General features: G+C 42.5%; 1 protein-coding gene and 1 pseudogene across 1 annotated transcript in view; one reads left to right on the top strand and one right to left on the bottom strand.

Moving 5' to 3' along the window:
* The window catches only part of UTP20 (UTP20 small subunit processome component), an 87,646-nt gene that overhangs the window by 53,881 nt on the left and 13,237 nt on the right, over positions 1-20,528 (bottom strand). The window contains exons 9-23 of the mRNA XM_065404546.1: positions 19,679-19,825; positions 19,071-19,205; positions 17,914-17,991; positions 16,367-16,545; positions 14,492-14,647; positions 13,865-13,953; positions 11,793-11,898; positions 9,936-10,086; positions 9,642-9,704; positions 9,152-9,310; positions 7,284-7,360; positions 6,281-6,360; positions 5,124-5,367; positions 3,938-4,126; positions 2,024-2,114 (exon numbers count right to left, since the gene is read on the bottom strand). Coding sequence (XP_065260618.1) covers positions 2,024-2,114; positions 3,938-4,126; positions 5,124-5,367; positions 6,281-6,360; positions 7,284-7,360; positions 9,152-9,310; positions 9,642-9,704; positions 9,936-10,086; positions 11,793-11,898; positions 13,865-13,953; positions 14,492-14,647; positions 16,367-16,545; positions 17,914-17,991; positions 19,071-19,205; positions 19,679-19,825 — 1,944 coding nt within the window. The remainder of the gene's footprint in view (positions 1-2,023; positions 2,115-3,937; positions 4,127-5,123; positions 5,368-6,280; positions 6,361-7,283; positions 7,361-9,151; positions 9,311-9,641; positions 9,705-9,935; positions 10,087-11,792; positions 11,899-13,864; positions 13,954-14,491; positions 14,648-16,366; positions 16,546-17,913; positions 17,992-19,070; positions 19,206-19,678; positions 19,826-20,528) is intronic.
* LOC135873142 (small nucleolar RNA U3) lies at positions 13,097-13,187 on the top strand (annotated as a pseudogene).

Below are 20,528 nucleotides of genomic sequence, written 5' to 3'. Positions count from 1 at the left end.
AGTCATTTAAAAGACACCAAGCAGCAAATATTTCCTACCACTATACATCCAAGAGAGATAATTACAGAACACATTAGTTACTTGTTTCTAAAAAGAAAAAACAAAAACAAAAATCCAGAACATCATTACTGGTATTTGATGGCATAGCTGCTGGAACTAGAGGTGCTGGGGTGCTGCCGCACCCCCGGACTTGGTTTTCATCATATACAGAGTTTACAGTTTGGTTCAATGGCTCTCAGCACCCGCACTGTACAAATTGTTCCAAAGCCCGTTTAATGAGTACAGCAATTAAACAACGCAATCATCAACTTGTGTTTTAACAAGTTATTTTTATAGAGTGTCTTTTGCAAGATCACTTTCGGGCCAGCATTGTATTTGTGTCACACTGGGTAAAATAATGGATCAGTCACATACATCCAAGTTACGAAAACGCACATAGAACATTAGACTTGTTAAAAAGAGAAATAATCAAAAACCCATCAACAATAGCATTAAGGGGTGAATGCCGCCAATGGCCAGGCTAAGAGGAATACGGAACATTACCAAAAACCTCACCTTTCCCCCACCTAGTTCTTCAGTTTCATGGTAAACAGCACATAGCAAAATCCCCATTTTTGATGTGATCTGTTGTAACCCACCCAGCATTCGGAAGGCCTGGTATCAATCCAGCAGTTGTGCTACAGCACGGAGCTAACAAATAGCACACCAGTTTTGCCATATTTGGTTGTTCTGCACTCTTTAAAAAGGTTGGTTAAATAAAACGTTTTTAAAATTTACAAGTCTGGTCAATATTTTCCTAAAAAAGACAGACGAGCAATCGAACCCACAGAGAGCAGCTCTTTCCTAAGCAAAGTTCAGAGGTTTACAGGAGTACAATGAATGCTGAAGCATTCCATTAGAGCAGAAGCTGGTGATCTGAGACGGACTGAACACTGGAGAACTAAAGCAGTAACACAGAATGAATGGTTAGCTGGTATATGCCGAAGGATGTATGAATATATGTCTTGAATGATCAAAGTTAAGTTCATGTCTCATGGATGATCATTCAACACGTGTTGTTAAAGGAGACAAGATTTTGGCAATTCCTTTTGGCAGAACACTTTTACAGGGACTTATTTCCACAAAATTCAAGTTGATAAACTCAGTCCGGTTTCCTGAGGGAGCACCCTTTAAATAGCATATCTTGGATTTATAATTTCCCTTAAAAATTACTTTTTCCCCTTCTCCCCATTTATGTTTAGACGGGGACTTTTAGGCAGAGACAAGCCACACCTCTCTTCACACCTCTGGCTACCGCTTGCTGCCTGTTTACATTCAGTTTCAGCTTTGCAGCCTGCTGTTACTGGTAAAACCCCTATGCAGAGCCTGGGGAAGGATGGACACCATCAAACAACAAAAGTGAAGAAACAGAAAAATAAAGAGAAAGCTGAGAGAGATTGGAGAGAAAAATGCCTATCTGGCAAGGTTTCTCAGGGCACGTATACACTACAGGCACTACAGCAGCACAGCTATGCCACTGTAGCACCCATTGACGCTTCCCAACGCTGACGGAAGAGATTTTCCTGTCAATGCAGGTAATCCACCTCCCCAAGAGGCAGTGAGGCTGGCTTAACTACAGCACTCGAAGAGTGTGAATTTCTCACACCCCTGAGTGACATAGCTAGGTCAAGCTGAATTTTAGGTGTAGACCAGGGCTTAGACTGATGGTCATGACCAAGTTTTCTTTCTCCATGGCTAGATGGAAAGGGGATCCTGAAACTTTCCTTTGTACCATGGGGCTACAATACAGAAAAGGTCAAGAACTGCTGAGCTATGGTAATGTTAGGAGTCACTTTTAACACAGTGCAAAATTTTCAGATAGTGATATTCAAGTTGACTGTGTCCCTTTAAGACATAACTGCTGTACACTGCACTGCAACAGTCAGTCATTCTCTTTACAAAGAAGGACCCTTTGGCTTGGTGTTCAGATAAGACAGGAATATATTTGTTTATTAAGCAATACAAAAATGTTAAGTATTATTACCTGATTGTACAACTCATTTAACTTTGATTCCAGATACAGCGCACGTGGATTCAAAAACTTGGAGAAAACTTGCAAATGGGCTATTAGCTGCCTGAAACAAAAACAAAACACGCTTTTAACAATGAAACAGATATACACCCTGTGTTATTACCAACGGGCAGGAGAATGGCACCAAGATTCTGAGTTTCTGAACGTCAGTATGTAGGGCTACACTTACCAACAGGCTCAAATGGCAGTGGAAGGATTTGATGTATACCAGTGCAAAAGAGTGGTAGGGATAAACTGGACCTGGGGACAGGACTGCACCACCCAAGAATAGCCACATCTCCACTTGCTGGGGAAAGGGAGAAGTGGGGGGGAGGGGGAGAGAAGGGAAATCAACCGTGCCAAAAATGATCAGGACTGGTCAAAAAGGTACACGTGCAGAACAGCAAGAGTCTACACTGATTCAGCAGCTACCTGCAGAGGTTCACACCAAAAAATTTCTACTGAATCTGCCACGTGATTTGAATTTCCTCCACCCTGTCTAACCCCAGCAAAGGGAGGTGCTGTAACCATTACCTACCCTCCACAGACAGTACTGTAATATGGTCTCCGCTGAATGATGACTCATGATGGAATTGTGCACAATACGTGTTACCAGGCACACTCTAGTCTCTCAGATCACGCCTAGCTCTTATTTTTTCATCATTTTCACGGAGGAGTTTGTAATATACATTTTGTAAGAGCCTAAACTACAGTGGTGCAAATCTGACAGTATAATGAGTCGTCCAGGGTCAAGAGGAAAAGTGTTCACTAAAGAATTCATTAACAACTAGCCAGTAAACCTTTTGCACCTTAGTTATTGCTACCAGCATTTTAAAAGTTTCCATTTAGGAACAAGAACATTTTGAAGCAGAAGTTCAAATCTGGTGACAATCTGATTTTTGTAATTATTACTAATTCACAGATCTGAACCACTCAGCTCAGGGAACAGAACAAAATAATAGAACTGATAAAACACCTACAACTAAGCCAGAATATAGGACTAGAATTTATTGCATCTTAATGTGCAAGATGACATTTTTAAAGTTCTTTGTTGCTACAAATGTCATTCTCAAACAGGCAAAAATAGTTCATTTGAATCACCTAAAATGTGTATTTAACAGATATCAGCAGGGTAAAAAGGCCATAATCAAGAAGTTTGAAAACTGTGTTTTAAGACACAAGCCATAGACAATTTACTCACAAAATAACTTGATATTGTTGAACAATGATGTCACGATAGCATATATTTATAGCAAGAAATACCAAAAAACCTGTCCAGAACAAGGACATCAGGGCCAAGATTTTCAAAAATGGGTGTCTAAAGCTAGACTCTGAAATCCATAATTGGGTGCCTACAATGATTTTCAAAAGGGCTGCATGCCCATCAGCTCCCACTGACTTTAAAAGAAAAGCAGACACACACACACACACACACACACACACAACAGTTATTTCCCCCCCAAACAGTAACTTTGGAATCCTGCTAGGGCTGCCAACCCCCGCAGGACTGTCCTGAGTCTCCAGGAATTAAAGATTAGTGATGAAACCTCCAGGAATACATCCAACCAAAATTGGGATCCCTAGACCCCGCACTATTTTTGCTTCAAATTATGCAAAGCTATGGCCTACTACCCATCTTACGGTAGTGCCCAGAGGCTCCGGTCAGTGTCCCCCACTAGTGCTAGGTGTCTCATGGGGACAGGATCCCCGCCCCCAAAGAGCTCACGAAAGACTGGAACAGACAAAGGAAGGGGAAAGGGAGGCACAGAAGCCCAGTGATCATAACCAAGTGAGTCACCCCATTCCTATGAAGCCTTTTAAAACACCAAATGGTTAATGTTTGCATTTCACTTGCTCCCTGCCCAATCAAACAAAAGCAAAACTCACTTTGCTGCAGCTCTTCTCGTTTTCTTTTTTTGCAACCCTTCAACCACCGGTTCTACCATTCCCTCCACCTCCTCGGTAGCTTGGTGTATCTCTTCAGTGGGTTTTTCTTCCTCTTCTACTGCACCTCTGTTTTTCTTTCTCAGATCCTGGGTTGGAGCCACCAGAGAATCTGCTGGGTAATACTCATTGCTATATTAAAAATAAATCAAATCAAATCAATAGAACAGTATCTGCTGGCGTGAGGTTTGTTTGAAGCTGTTCACAATTGGAAGTTCCAATTATCCACAGAGTTGTGCCTGGGGACACTGTACAGTTCAAGATCCCCAAAAGTGGTTCATTTCAGCATGCAGATGGGCATTTCTTCTATTGTGAATGGCGGAGATATTAAAGGAAGTGAGCAAATGTAAAGGAAAAAGACAACGAAAGGAAAAAAAATTAAAGGACTAAGATCAGAAAAATGTGGTGAGGAAAAAGAAGAGAAAGTGAATCTAAGTCGAATGGGAGAATTTTTTTTAAAAGTTGGCAGGGATGTGTGAAAATGTAAGTTAGGAAGTGTAGGAATCGATGATGTATTACATAGTAGAAGCCCTCTTACTTGAAAACAGTTAAAAGCAGTCTAGACAAAGCACTGTAGGAAATACACTGTAAAGAAGAGTCAAGGGCTGGCAGGGGAAATAGAGTGAGGGCCTAATTCACAGCCTGCTGGAGTGAATAGAAAGACTCCCACTGATTTTAGTGGGCACCGAACCAGGCCCTAGATACACTAAAAGGTATTTTCCTATTTCTGTCTGAATAAAAATACATGCTTTCATTTTACAACAGGGGAGACAAGGAGGAGCCTCATCGTCAAGTCTATTTCCAAGACACTTTACTTCCATTGGAACTACACCCTCCATAGCAGTAGCGAGGTTGTGTCACCAGAACTCATTAGTAAACTGGGGCTCAACACAGCAGCCAATTGACAGCTTACATTTCAGGTTGCTTTATTTTTTCCACTCTCTCTAGCATGAGCCATGTTTAACCGAAAGGAAGGACCAACTTCAATATAAAATTCAGAGGTCTCAGGAAATAAAATCCATTAAAAAAACCAAACCACGCATCAGTTGTCTTATAGGGACCCTAGTAACTCTGCCTTCATTTATGACATTTCCATGCAACATGTCTCATCGCTGAACATGTCACTTACCTAATGAATCTCAAGAGAAGTGGGGAAAGCTCCCTTGACCTGGGCTCCACTCTGTCTGGAAACTTGACCAACGCTTTCCAAAGCAGAAACCGGAAGTTTGCGTAATCTATCCGCTCACTGCAATCCGTTCTAAACCTCAGCTGCTCAAGATACAGGCTTCCCACGTTTCCTTCTCGGATCTTCTCACTCTCAGCATCTGTAGGGCCTGCCTGCTCTTCACTCAGCTCATCTTGCAGCTCCCTCTCTATATAGGAAACAAACCATGGTCCTCATTACTTCAAGAAAACTTCAAAGAGCTTATTCAGTAATTACTGGTGGTGGGGTCAGTGCCCTGGGATCAATAACAGCAACCGTTTATATTAATGTTTGCCATCTATCTAGCAAATTCTGCTTAATATTGATCTGACTGCAACACAGGTTAGAAGGTACCCTGGGATGTCAGAACTTCAGCAAGGGGCCTAAATTTAAGCACAAGTAGCCCCAATAAATGGCTGTCCTTGTGCCATATAGTGAATCCAGTATTCACATTCAAGAGCAAGGTCAAGGAAAACAGATACATTTGGCAGAAATTCTACTGATTCCATGTTGAACAGGGTGGCGAAGAAAGATTCTCTAGAGACTAGACATTACTGAAAATCCTCACAGACTCCTACTGTCCTTCATCATCATCATGGGCAGAACCAGTCTCGGCACAAAGCAAGCACTGCCTGGTGCCCCATATGCTAGGATGACTCTGCAACCCATGGATTGCCCCTATTTACACCTCATGGGAAGTAGAAATAATAATAATATATGGAGATATACCTATCTCATAGAAATGGAAGGGACCCTGAAAGGTCATCGAGTCCAGCCCCCTGCCTTCACTAGCAGGACCAAGTACTGATTTTGCCCCAGATCCCTGAGTGGTCCCCTCAAGGATTGAACTCACAACCCTGGGTTTAGCAGGCCAATGCTCAAACCATGGGAAGGCAACAATTCTGACAGATTTCCGCTCTCTTCCTCGAGAAATGAGGCCAGAAGGGGAGGGGAAAAACTTATGTCCTGATTTTTCCCCTTTTGCCAGTTTGGAGCACACCAGAGCATAAAGCCAGCCCTGTTCATGAACCACCTGGACCATAGCTAAGTTAGTGTCTAAACATCTACAAAACATGAATTACCAGCATAGACAGCCGCTTTCTCCAAGTGCTCATAATAGACTTTCCAGAACTGTTTATTCTCCATTTCATTTGCATGAGACCTAACAATAAACAAGATAGTAATTAAGTAAAAAATTCCATGTGATATTAGCCAGTTATACTGCTAGTATGTTCAAAGACTTGGTGTCCAGCCCTACACAGCATGTAGGCAAGACATTTGCTGTGTGCAGTTATAACATTTCTTTGCCTTCATCTGAAGATCCCAATGGTTCATTGTTATCAGAATAGCCTGGTTATAGCTTGTGAATACAAAGGGACCCTTTGGTACAGATGTTTTCAAGTCTTTCAATATTGCCTATGCAATAACATAGCACTTAAAACCAACACAAAGAGTCAGCAAGGATTCACCCACTGAAGATGTAGTTTAACATTTTCATGATTTCTCTTCTCCGATGGGGAAAATGACACATTATATCACAGAATGTACAGAGAAAAAGCTAAGTGGTCACAAGCCAGGCAATTCACCCTGAAAGCTGACATTCCAAACTTAGGGCTCAATCCAGTGCCCATTCAAATCAACGGGAGCTCTTACATTGACGCAAGTAGGTTTTGCACCAGACCCTTAGTGAGGGGAGGAAGGAGAGACGGACTGATTTGTTATTTATATAACACCTATCATATGATGGTCATAATAGTGTGAGATCAGGAGTTGGCTATCTTGGATTCGAGTCTGTTACCTTTATGTCCCAACCCTAAATGTAATTTAACAATACTTTTGCCTATGAGTCGTCTTTAATATTTGTGCATCACAAAAACAAGTTAAAAAGTAGCAGTCTATAAAGAGCAAGATTTACTTGACAGATCAGAGGCATTTCTATGGTACCTCATGTAAACGTACGTCTTGCTTGTGTGTATTTACATTTATTTTTAGGGATGCGACACATTTTTATTTAGTTTTTTAAAGGCCTGGGGGCAGCTGCAACAACACAACTGAGGCTCCCACCATCCACTAGCACATACTTACGTTATGAGCTCAACAACAGGATCCCAGAGAGGGCTGAAGTTAATATAGAGCATTCCCAGTAAATACTGAAGAGGCACCTACAGTGACACACAAGAAAACTTTTGTTTTAAAAAGCTAACAATAATATTTAAAGTAAGTATAAAAACAGCTTCACTGATTGATGAACTGCAAGAAAAAGCAATAAAGTCAAGTTAAAATCTCTCAGAATCAACACCCATAATTAAGACATTTAGATTATTATTTGTACTCTGGTAGTGCCAAGGCCACATTGTGCTAGGCACTATACAAACATATAAACAAGGAGAGTATTCCCTGCCCTGAAGTGCTTACATTGCATTAGACCCAGGGCCCCATCTGGATTCGGCTCCTCATTGAGCTAAGTGACATATAGACACACACACACACAATCCCTGCCCCAAGGAGTTTACAACTCAAGAAGGAATGTTATAAAAGCACTTAAGTATCAGTAGTAATAAGTTAATATTTAGCTAGTACAGGAAAAATCCTGATCATAGCAGCCTTGACAGCCCACAGCAGCACGGTCAGATTCAGCAACCATAGAGGGATGTCCCTGCAATCTATAAGGCCTCAATCCTGCAATGAGCTCCAAGTAGGCAGATCCCTGAGCCCATGCAGAGCTCCACTGAGGTCCAATGACACAGAGTTCGTTGCCAGGTCAGGGGATAAATTGCTAACAGCTCACCCCAGCCCTTCGCATCACCTCCACCTGCTTTCCTCTCACTACTCTTTACAGACGTGTTTAGAACGTTTATCGAAATACCATCACTTTTTTTCGGTTTTTGCCCCTGCTAGATATTGAGGCAAATATAGTTTAGTCAGTTCAGGATAAAAACACCCAACAACAAGACATGCTGATCACCAATTGGAATCAAAGATATTTCCCAACTTAGTGCAATACTGCACATTTAAATGCATTATGGCACCTTATACTTTCCTCTGAAGCATCGAGCACTGGCCATTGGTGGAGAAAGGCTAGAGAGACGATTGCTCAGGTGGGACTTTCAAAAGCACTCAAGCCGTAGTCTTCTTTTGTGTGGCTTAAAAACAGCAATGTCTGATGTCCAAGCCTAGGCTGGCAATCCAATTGATTGCTTCCAATGATGTGGAGTGGATAGCAGAGATACCACTGGAATACGGTGGTTTTGGGCACTGTTCTAGAGTTTGACGTCTGTTTTTGGCAGTCACAAATAGGACTGTGCCTGAGGGCTTGTCTACACTTACAGCGCCTCAGATCTTAATGAAGATGCTACCTACACTGAAGGGAGAGCTTCTCCAACTCCCAAGAGGTGGTAGCTATGGCAATGGGAGAAGCCCTCCTGTCAACACAGCACTGTCTACACTGGGGGTCACATCAATATAACTATGTCACTCAGGGGTGTGGATTTTCCACACCGGAGCGATGTAGTTATACCGACATACATTTGTATGCCCCCACCTATGGAGAAGGCAGGCGCGTAATACCATGCAATGTGCAGATGTGATTTAAAGTGAACCATATTTTCCATGGGAGCGAAAACCCGCATGGGTCTTTGGTTGGGTGCTTGATGAGGTGTTTGTTCGGGATGCTGATGTCTTTCCACCTTACTCACCATTAATCTTCAGGGGAAAGCCCCACGTCTTTGAGCTCTGGTGCTGCAAACTAAAGGGAGTCGGGAGCAGCAAAGTCCCAGTGACTAGTAATGAAAGTTGAGCTCCTAACTCACTCACGATGATTAGTTTCTTTCCAGACTGCATTTACTGAAGCCTTCACAAGTCACTGAAAAAACTCATGATGAAGTAAAATGCAAAATTTTCTTAACTTATAAAAAGGAAACAATCCAATGTAACTTTCAGCAGTAACTTCTCACCTCATGTAAAGGTCCATCTGGTACTGCAGACTGCACCACATCATGCCTCAGTTTCCTTAAATGAAGAAGTTTTTCTCTATAATCATTCACACTGGCTGGCACGAGTTCAGCTTGAAGTAACATGGCAAACACGGACTGAAGCTCTCCTGTTCCATCATCCTGAACAAACCAGTGAAATGCCTTTTGTTAGAGGATTCCTCTAGACAATTGTTTTGTCATAATTCACTATTTAAAGGCAGAGCCTCAGCTGCTGTAAACTGGCATAGCTCCACTGAATTTGATGGAGCTACAGAGATTTCCACCGGCTGAGGATCGGGCCCATAAAGTTACAGTCTGAAAAAACAAACAAGTATAAAGGGAGCCCACTTTAGCTAAAGAACAAAGACTAGCAGGTGTAACTGGCAAATAAAGTCAGTGTCAAGAAAACCGCTTATATTAAAAACAACACCCCCATGGTTTTGAAATGTTAAAGCAGAAATTGTAATGCTACCTTGGTTGATGTAGGAAGCTGAGCCTCAAAATGATTTAAAATCCTTATTGTCAAGAGTCGGACCTATTAAAAGTGAAAGCATGTTTTAGAGGCGTACTGCAAATGGTGAAAGGCCATTGAAAATGGCACAATTTTAAAGAGATGAAGGGCATTCACTCTTGCACATAATTGCACATTTCACCTTTAGGCCTTTTTTATTCAGCTTATTTCAAACACCGCTAGTTAAGAATTCATTTTTCCATTAAAACACAAATCATCTTGCACATATTGGAAACCGTTAGAAAAGAAGATTACCTTGGAGATGCTGGAGGAAATATTTGTTTTCAGTTTATCAAACAAATCCATTAAGTTCTCATGGGAAAGAGGATCCTGGCAACCACACAAAGCCAACCTTGTATAATAGAGATCAGCCAGTAGCAAGACCGATGGGTCTGAAGGAAAGGTGCTGAAACAAAATATTTGTTTATTATTGTACAAGGTGAACCACGATAAAAAAAAAAAAAAAAAAAAATCTCATATGGGGGAACCCTCTTCCCCCAAATCAGGATTCTGCTAGCACATTACACACCAGTAAGGTCTAAATTACGCAGGGCAAAATGAAACATGTGAGGGTCTTTCATTTCCCTCTCTGCCTGTAACTGGACCTGCAGCTCTGTGGCTGGAAGGTTAAGCGTGTGCATGCAGAGACCCTGAATGAGCAGGGACCTGCACAGGGGTGCTGTGAGGATAAAATCCATTAATGATTGTCAAGCACTCAGATACAGTGGTGATGGGGGCCCATATAAGTAGTAATGCTGCAAGTCCCAATTTGTTTTCTCTGGCTGGATTGGGAGAACTATGTTGGGAGATCATACAGATCTTAAACACTTTCTGTAATTGCTCAGTTATTATTAGGGCCCTACCAAATTCATGGCCATGAAAAACACATCACGGACCATGAAATCTGATCTTGTGTGTGCTTTTACCCTATACTATACAAATTTCATGGGGGAGACCAGCATTTCTCAATTGGGAGTCCTGACCCAAAAGGGAGTTGCAGGGGCGTCACAAGTTATTTTAGGAGGATCACGGTATTGTCACCCTTACTTCTGCACTGCCTTCCAGAGCTGGGCGGCCGGAGAGTGGTGGCTGTTGCCAGGCGCTCAGCTCTGAAGGCAGCGCCCCGCCAGCAGCAGTGCAGAAATAAGGGTGGCAATACCTTACCACGCCACCCTTACTTCTGCGCTGCTGCTGGCGACGGCTCTGCCTTCAGAGTTGGGCTCCTGGCCAACAGCAGCTGCTCTGCAGCTGCCCAGCTCTGAAGGCAGCGCCAGCGCCGCCGCCAGCAGCAGCACAGAAGTAAGGGTAGCAGTACTGCAACCCCCTCTACAATAACTTTGGGCACCTTCCCCCCATCAACTCCTTTTTGGGTCAGGACACCTACAATTACAACACTGTGAAATTTCAGATTTAAATAGCTGAAATCATGAAATTTACTATTTTTAAAATCCTACGACCATAAAATTGACCAAAATAGACTGTGAATTTGGTAGGCCCCTAGTTATTATATATGTTAATTATTAGTTGAAGAGGGTTAATGGAATAGTCAGCTTTCATAAGTGTTTATTAAAATGCGGAGATCAAAAGCGAGGTGCTCCCTCTTACTGCGGGAGAGTACAAAATAATGTCTAAAATCAATATCTAATGGGGGAATGGAATCCTCCTAATACTGTAGGAGAATCCTCTAGACCACAACAAGAATTAAAATGTGATATTTATGTTTAGCCGAGACTATTTTCACTTTACTTTTTTTGGTAAGTAAAACAAAATACAAGATTCCTGGCTGCAATCCCGCAAGATAAAACCAGCATTGTTGCATTCACACATTCAACAGCAACAAAAGTTAATCTGCAGCTTTCACACAATTCAAAGGAGCAGATTGTTATTATGGAGACAGGGCTATAAAGCGTATGCCATACAGTACAGTAAGCTGGCAGTGCCTGACAACATCCCTATCCCGGATGGCTAAAAACCTGAAGAAACATGCTGGTGTAAGACAACAGGAAACAAACGAAGCAAGCATGTTTGTTTTGCTTAATAGCCTTTAAATAAAGGCAAAGTTATCTCTTCACTACATTAAGTGGAACACCAGAGAGTCAAGAGTTCACTTACGTCACCAAGTTCTTCACACGTTCTACAGGTAACAAATGGAGAATTTCAGAAGATTCTGCTAAACTAAGTAGCGTGCTCACAGCTTGACAGGCCACAAACAAGCTTCCTAGGGGCAGAGGGAATGGGAACAAACTGTAGTTATTCATTCACATTGAATTCCTGTTTGTAAAGTGCTTTGGGATCCTCAAATGAGAGGTGCCACAGAGGTGTACAGGATTATAATGTAATTTCACATGCTATAGAAATAAAAATGTCATTTGTGGGCTAACTGCAGCAATTCAACATTTATCACCACCGACGATGAAAGTTTAGAGTAGAATTCTCCTCTGATCATCATGGCAGATCTCCATCTTGAAACGCTGCTGTCCCTGAACATGCAGAATGCTCAGTTCGTGTCTATGTGAAGTCTGGGCACACGGGGAGAGCACAGTACTGACATTAAACTCTGCTGTGTGGGTCTCAGAGAATTTTGCTCAACAAATGGTGCTTGGGAAACCAGAAAGAGCTGTCAAATGCATTACTGAAAGGAAAGGGGGGCAGAAGGGGGACACGATAATTGCATAAGCATCCATATATCCTTAACACCTTGGAAATGCAGGGTGGGATTTGCAAACCCATCTACATGATTCAGAGGCTCAATTCCCATTAAACATTTATGGGACCAGGCTTTCATTTACCCAAGATAACTCTGAAAGTAGTTTCCTTTCTGCGCCCCTTCTTTAGCGTTAGAGAGTTTCTCTACCTCTCGCAGGTCCACTCCCATCAGAATCAACACCAAACTGCAGCCAAAATCCTCTCAGCCAAGAATGGGGAAGAGCTGTTCCTGCCAATGCCACTCCTAAATTGGCCACAGGGTTCACTCCCTTCCTTCTTCCCTTACAGAAGAGTCACTGTCCCGATGCCAGGGACATCAAGGGAGACTTACAATGGCACAAAGGACAGTTAAACACCCAACTCTCACTGAAAATGAATGGGAGTTGAGGAATCTACGTCTCCCCCATTTTCATTTGCTTTAATTCCCCAGCTACCTGGGGATTCTTTCTTACCATTAGTGTGTGTAGAGAATTCCCTGCTGAAATAAATGGGAAGCTCTCCATTTAAAACCAGAAACTGATGGCAGAACCAGGCTTTACATATCCATTTAAAAAGTTGGTTGTTTCCCGCCCCTTAAATTACAATAGATTAAAACAGCTGGATGCCACATAGAAAAAAAGAGGTTAGGAAGGACAGGGGCTGTTCCTGACACAGACTAAGCAATATTAGAGAAGAAAAGCAGAATGTAGTATACTACTTTGGATATTTCTAAGACTATACTTTCAGGGATCATTTCTATAGTTTGTAACTAGAGAAGTGTAGCCGAAAGTGTCTTACTACTTTGTAAGAAATAGCCAAAGTACTTTTTCACACTTCTCTAAGAAGCTGAATTTTTTAAGCCACTCAGTGTTATAATTTTGATGCATATTCCCAATTAAATCATAAAATTACCCTGGGCAATGGTTATAGAGAGGGCTACTAATTTGTTAATATGTGAAGCTGTACATGTAGGCAAGCTATTTAGTTTTAGAATTACTGCCAAGACCCAGGATGTTGAGAGGAAAATTCCAGACCTGGAGCCAAAGATTGTGAACAATGCAGTCAAAGAACACATGTAAAAATGTATCACTATCTTTTTGCTATAAGCTTGACTTTGATAACCCAGCTTGGTTTAGTTTCCATTTCTTTTACTCCCTCTTCCTTTTCTTCACAATCTCTCTCTCAAATTCTATCTTTCTAAACATCTCTGTCAGTCAGATTTTGAGTCTATACTTTTGTGGGCTTCTTGTCCAATTACGTATCCCTGGCATGACATTTACTTCACCATTCCATTATTACTATAGATGGCGTTTGGTATATTATTTCCTGCATGTTATTTTTTCCATCTTGCCTTTCATGTTTCATTGTGCTGCTTATTAAATCAGGATACAATGCAGTTATTATTCATTGTTCTGTCTTGTCTCTCTAGTATAATTGCAGAGTTATGTCTTTTTATGTGCCAGTAAAAAGTTAATGAACAAGAGATGACTGTAACTGACCTTTGCGGAGCCTTCCTCTGTCAATAGCCAGGAAGAGAGATTCTATAAAACTTGTAACTGGTAGCAGGATTTTTTCTTTGTCTATTGGTCTGCCAAAAATAAAGGTACAAATGTTTATTTCTTTGTTAAAGTCAGACACTCGATAACATTGGGTTCTCTCTCATATTTCTCTTATGTTAAATATAGATTTCAAACAAATTGATTATTAGTAAACTATTTTGCTAAGTCAATTTCACAACCTAAATCATATCACCAATGATTAGGTTCTAAGCCTTTCTTCAACAAAATGTCATTGCACTGACTGAGCATGCTCTCCTCCTAGGGACTGAAACAACAAAATTCTAAGGGCTCCGTTTCATGCCAGCAAATGTGACCTTCGGAACAGGAAAGCAGGAAACCTGCATTTTGTTACCAACTCTGCCACAGACCTGCTGGGCAACCATGGGCAAGTCTCATCATGGCTCTGTGCCTCAGTTTCCCCATCTGTACAATGGGGGTAACGATACTTTCCTTTTCCTTTGCAAACGCTCTGAATGGAGAGCGATATGTGAAAAACATCAGACATGAGCTAAGTAGCATTACTATTCAGACACAAGACAACAGTAACAGAATGGTTAGCATCCTCACCTAACATGCGGAAGTACAACAAGGGCAGCCCAGGGGTGTGAAAGATCAATAACGTCTTCATTTTCTGGTAAGTGGATTAGAGACAGAATATGATCCAACACTGGCATTTGTTTCATTTCTCCATTTCTCTTACTCATCTTCTGTCTTGTATTGGATCTAAAAATAAAATCAAGCTTAATCAGTAACCTAGTTTAACAACAGCAGTTGAACCTTTCTTCCTATGACATTTAAAATTAAGTTGGCTCCTTTTAAGAAAAGGCTAAGCTTCACATTGACTTGGATAGTACACTTTTTGATGGGATCTTCACTATTTCCACGGCACAAAGTATCACACAGTCATTTCTAATGTGGAAGGCAGAAAATGCTCCATAAAAGGTTACATCTCAGCATTCAGCGGTCCAGCAGAATCTGTTCCTTTACTGTAAACATTGTTATTCCATTGATTTTCAAGTATAAAAGAATGGTGTCTTTCTTGATGCTGCTCTGTGTTCATTAAAGGGATTCCTCCACATTTCCAACACCGCTGTTAGACCTGCTCTACAGCAAGTGGTTCTCAAGCAAACTGATCCAGCTCCTGGAAAATAAACCAACTTTCCTCCAAAACAACTGCATATACATCTGAATTTGCAATCAGCTACAAATCAATCTAACGCCCAAGATGAAGTTAGTCATAAGGAAAGTTTTCCTTTTGATACCTAAGGGCCCTGTCATTTGCCCGGATTGGAGAGCAGTATGTAGCTGTGTTATCCCAGGTGCAGAGCTAGGACTAAACTGACTACCTCCTCCTTGCTCCATGGGGAGTATGTGACTGCAGCAGCCTGTTTTCTGGTGCAAATTACTTCCCCTATGTTGCTGACACAGCTGTACTGGTAAGTGCATTGGGACGGGGAGGCTGGGGACCCTTGGTTCTTCCCACTCCCCACCAATCTGCACCAGACAAGGAAGTAGTTTGTGACCCAGTGGGTGGTGCTCTCCTCTTGCCCCCTCTTTGATCATCCGTGATGTGGGTAGCCTGTGCAGGGGAGCGTACTCATAACTGAATCCTTAATAATCACAAAGGCCAATGGAGAAAGAGTTCACTATTACTGTAGAGAAGAATAAATGTTTATGAAATTTCAGGGAAACGAAGCTTGGGGGTGTAGAAGGGGAATAATTCCCTCCTCTCTCCACAGGTAAAAATCAGCACTCCCCTGCAGGTTTATTATGAGAAATGATGAATTGTACAAAAATAGCTCCTGATTGGGAGAATCCTGCTTACACTTGGATACCATCTAAATGGAAACGTGATTAAAACAAAAATAGACTGTAGGAGCACGTGGAATTCATCCCAGCAGAATATTTATTGTGACTGCTGCTGCTGTTCCTTCCTTATCATTTTTGGGTATTTATATTGCAGTGCCACCCAGACATCCAAATCGGGACGGGGGCCCGCCTGTGCTGAACAAAATGTTTAGGAAGACATGGTCCCTAAGCCCAAAGAGCTTAAAGTTTAAAAGACTATGTGACATATGAAAGACAAGCTGAGGAGAGAGAGATACAATCAGATACAATTTGATTTGCTTCTTCCTGTTCTCTTGCCCCTGATGTCCATATTCTCAGGAGCAAAGAATGCTAGGAAGCAAAAGTATTTCTATGTTGTTTTGAGATGAGACAAAATCCTATACAAGGGACAAATATTCACCTTCTGTGACCGAAACGCAGCAAGTATTTAAATGCCAAGCTCTGCAGAGATTATTCCAAGTCCTCAAAGATAGAGTGAACACTAGGTGAAGTGGCAGTTCTGACGCCATCATCAGTCTGCTTAGCAACACTACGTTCCAAACCTTTCGAAAGAGAGCTGAGGTAACAGTGTCTGTGGAGCATGAGGAGACTTACCCTATCGGTGGTTCTGTAAAAACAAGGGGATATTTTTCAAAAGCCATTGAGCCAACAGTGGGAGGTTCTGCTTTCTCCAGAATGAGTTTAGCCAAAATTGCCATGGCCTCATCCCTAGCTAGAACATCTTCTTCAGAGAAGCAGTTCTCAACGTACTCTAGAAAGCACGGAAGAAAATGCTGAAAGGAAAAAGAAATCGAGATTTAACATGCCTCTCCAATTCTGACCAAGCAAATCAGGGATCCGAGACACTGGTGCCAGGGAAGCCAAGCTCTTTGGGGTGAGTTGTTGCAGTACCGAGGTTTCCTCCAGTCCTGATGCATCAGATCACCAAGACATGAGGCATCAGTACCAGGGAGCCCTTGAGGAGCCAGTGATTTGACACAAAGACCCTGGCCTATCCCAACTCCAGGCTCCCAACAGAGCTGAGGATCCCCAAGAATCATGCAGAGAACCTACTTCCCTCAACTCTAGGCCTTTCCTCAGAGCCCTGGGCCACCATGCTCAGGTCCCACCCACCAGACATCCCTGGTTCTCCATTTCAGCCTTCGCCACTCCCCCACAGAAATTCATCTCCCCCCCCCTTCCATACAAATCCCAACCCCACATCTTCACACTTGTTCCCTCTCCCCACTTTCCTTCCATCAACACAGAGATCTGTTGCCCCCTTCACTGCTTCTGCATCATGGTATCAGAGACCAGACCTCAGCTGAGGAAGCTGGCCAGCAGCTTTTGGAGGAGATGTGACTCGTTATGGTAGGAACCCTCTTTTATCCTCCCCATTTACTGTCTTTTACACATTCAAAAGGGGGACTGGCTCAAACCGAGAGCCTCTCTGTACACTCCTTGCAATTTTCCCATCTCTCTCTGGGCTGTGCTATGGGTGTAAAAAGGATCTGGGAAGAGGTGAGAGAGACACCCTGAAATCCCCAGACTACTGATACCTCCATTGAGACACATCCCGTTAACCAATCTACCATGAAAAAATCACTAATACCAGAGACAAGATATTGGCGAGCGTGTGTTGGGGGGTAGGGATTGAAGGTGTGCAGCCACAATGGGCGTTCAGCCCCTGTCAGATACAAAGCTGCAACACATCACTAACTACAGACCACTGACATCTCCTTGACTCCTGGACAATGTCTGCCCCTTCAGTAACCCAGCAGGAATCCCCTGAGCTGTGTTATGTGGGAGTTCAAATTAGATAACTACAATGGTCCCTTCTGACTCTTAAAAAATCTATGAAATTGAAAAGAAAAGACATTTTTTGCATTGCCATTTTCATTCTTCTGATATTGCCTAACAGCCCCTTTCACTCCCATCAGGTCACATCGAAGACACAGAAGATGGATAGTTCAAATATATGTCAAATAAAAATGACTCATCGTAGGAAATAGATATATTATGAATTTGCCAAGTGTAATGGCATTTCTATGGTCAGCAGTCAAAACAACTCTCCATCAGACTCATTTTCCCCACCCAGAAACACAACTCCTCCATTGCTCATCTGACAATAAAATAAATAAATGAATGAAAACTTCACCTACCTGCTCAAACTGATTCATTGAATACACTGTTTGGGAGAAATCCAAAAGGAGGTACCTTTCAAACCCACTTCCAAATGCCTGTCAAGTGCAAATGAAGGGTTAGAAGGGACATATAAGCAACAAGAGCTTTATTTGTTCATGAAGGGAATCAAGACATATGAGCTATGTTCCTCCAGTGCACACCATGTTTCCTTAGTGCTGAAAGGAGTTACATATAAATACCGACCCCCTTCCTGACCCTGCAAACACTTACACACATAGGTAACTCCAATGTACATGAGTAGCCCCACCGAGTTTAATGGGATTACTCAAGTAGATAAGCAGAGAATTAATACTACTAAGCCAGAGATCAACATTAAAGACCAGACAGAATTAATAACTCCTCCAGCCTTATTTCATTATTGTGAAAACATTTTTTGGTTTCATCCTTTGCAAGAAATACAAGAGATGTACCTCCATTGCTTCGTTTAGCTCTGCAAATCTATTTTTCCTACAGCACTAGTTGCCCATATTAATTATATTATAAATATGTACAGTAACACATGAAAACTGAAATGTCCAAAATAAATACTGCCATCTCACATACACCTCAATCAACAGAACAGATTAAAAATAAGCAAACACTAGCAAAGCAGCATTGTGTTTGGGTCCAGCAGCAGCAGCAGCAATGGTGTTAAAATATACCTGTAACCTGCCAGGCTTGCCAAAGGGCCTGATAAAAAGGTCCCGAGGTCAAGAGGCAGCACAGTCTACTGGACAGGTCACTAGACTTGGAGTCAGGGGACCTGGGCTCTAATCCCAGCTCTACCACTGACCTGCTCTACAACCTTGGGCAAATCACTTCACTTCCATTTCCTTTCCCGCTCCTTGTCTGCTTAGACAGGGACTGTTGCTCAGAGTGTGTCTGTACAGGGCCTGGCATAATGGGACTTCTAAGGCACGACTGTCATACAAATAAACAACAGACTTGGGCTTTGGATCAGCCCCTAAATTCACCATATGCTGAGGCAGGGATTGGCTCGTACTTTGTCTGCACAAAAAGGATGAGAGTAGCACCGAGTAACACATTTCCTAGAACAGAAGTGCGGTGTGTGGCAATCAACTCATTCAAGAGAGACTGATCTGCAGTTCTTCTGTTGCAAAATGAACTGCATTACCTTCTCAATGGTTTCCTTGGTCACAGCATCTGGCAGGAAAACATTCTCAGCAAGCAGCAAAACAGAAATCGTTTTAAGCAGGGTCTTACAGCAAGGCGCTGAGAGATCAGGTGTTTGTAACATTTTTGCTAACGTCTGAGGAAAGAGAGAGAGAGAGAAAGGCAATGTCACACGCACCGCAGGACAATGACTCATCCCAGCCATGCCAGAGGGGATGAGGACCCCCGTGGAAATGCTCTTTCCCAGCTGCTCAGGCTGCTGCCTTCTCCACAGCAGCACAGTTCCTTCAGGAATCATACCCTCACACGGTCCCCAGCAGCAATTGTCCATGACCACTTCTCCTCCTCCCCTGCTCTCAGTGGAGGATTCATTTAGAGAAGGACACCCATAAGATCACGATGACAGAGTCATCATTATATTACACAGGGGAATTTCCATAGATTTGCTGGGGTGGCTGCTAAAAGTTGCCAAACTGACTTTCCCCTGACCCAACTTCTAGACCTCAGCACACACCCACAACCAGAGAAAACAGGTGAGCACACTGCAGATGCTCTGGTTTCCCACCCTCCACCTGTGTGCACAGTAGCCAAAAGGATGGTCTGACCCACCTTACAAACTGCTTCAGGTTGAGGGATTTTGGACCCATTTGCATGTTCTGCTAGGATCAAATACACTTGCAATATCCTTTCAATCTGTTCTGAGCTTTCGCAACAGTTGGCCTTCGTTATTTTCTCCTGCAATTCTAACACTGATTCCTGCAAGAGACAGTTTCACATGAATGATCAGATCCTGTCATGGATTACGCTAAGATGAAGCAATTCTGGTAACTGCACGTTCCACTGGCCTGATAAACTATTGCCAGCTTTCTTATTCTGATCCAACAAATTAACCTTTCCAGGAAAGGAAAAAATGTAGCCAAACGGTTCCAATAATGAACATCTCACATCTCTTGCATGGAAAAACAAATGTCTTGCAAGGTGAAGTGCTCCTTCACAGAAGGCTTACAGATTGCATAGCAAAAAACAGGAGAAGAAACAAATACTTTGTGCTTAGCTTTACGTGAACGCTTGGAGCCAGATTCTGACCACAACTGATCTCAGTAACTCCACTGACTCCTGTGGTGAAATCATGGTCCTATTGAAGTCAGTGGGAGTTTTGCAATTGATTTCAGTGGGGCCATGACTTCACCCTTGTTGTATACTAGTGTGAGATCAGAATCTAGTCCAGGGACTGCAAAAGAACTAATTACATAAAACAACTCCTAATAGCAGAAGGCGAAGAATTGCTATTATACTGGCATGGGTGGGAAGAGAGGATGAGAAGGATTTTCACTGGCAGCTAAAACTATGGCAGGAAAGCAGTGGTTACGTTCCCCAAATCCCACCCCAAACTGCACAGCATAACTACACCAGTTCAACAACCATCAGGCCCTCTGTCCCCACAGATGAAAGGCCAGGC

This window comes from Emys orbicularis, chromosome 1 (genome assembly GCF_028017835.1).
Source record: "Emys orbicularis isolate rEmyOrb1 chromosome 1, rEmyOrb1.hap1, whole genome shotgun sequence".
In the NCBI taxonomy this organism is placed as follows: domain Eukaryota; kingdom Metazoa; phylum Chordata; order Testudines; family Emydidae; genus Emys; species Emys orbicularis.
The sequence above is the reverse complement of the archived record's forward strand: the minus strand, read 5'-3'. Positions and strand labels throughout refer to the sequence as shown.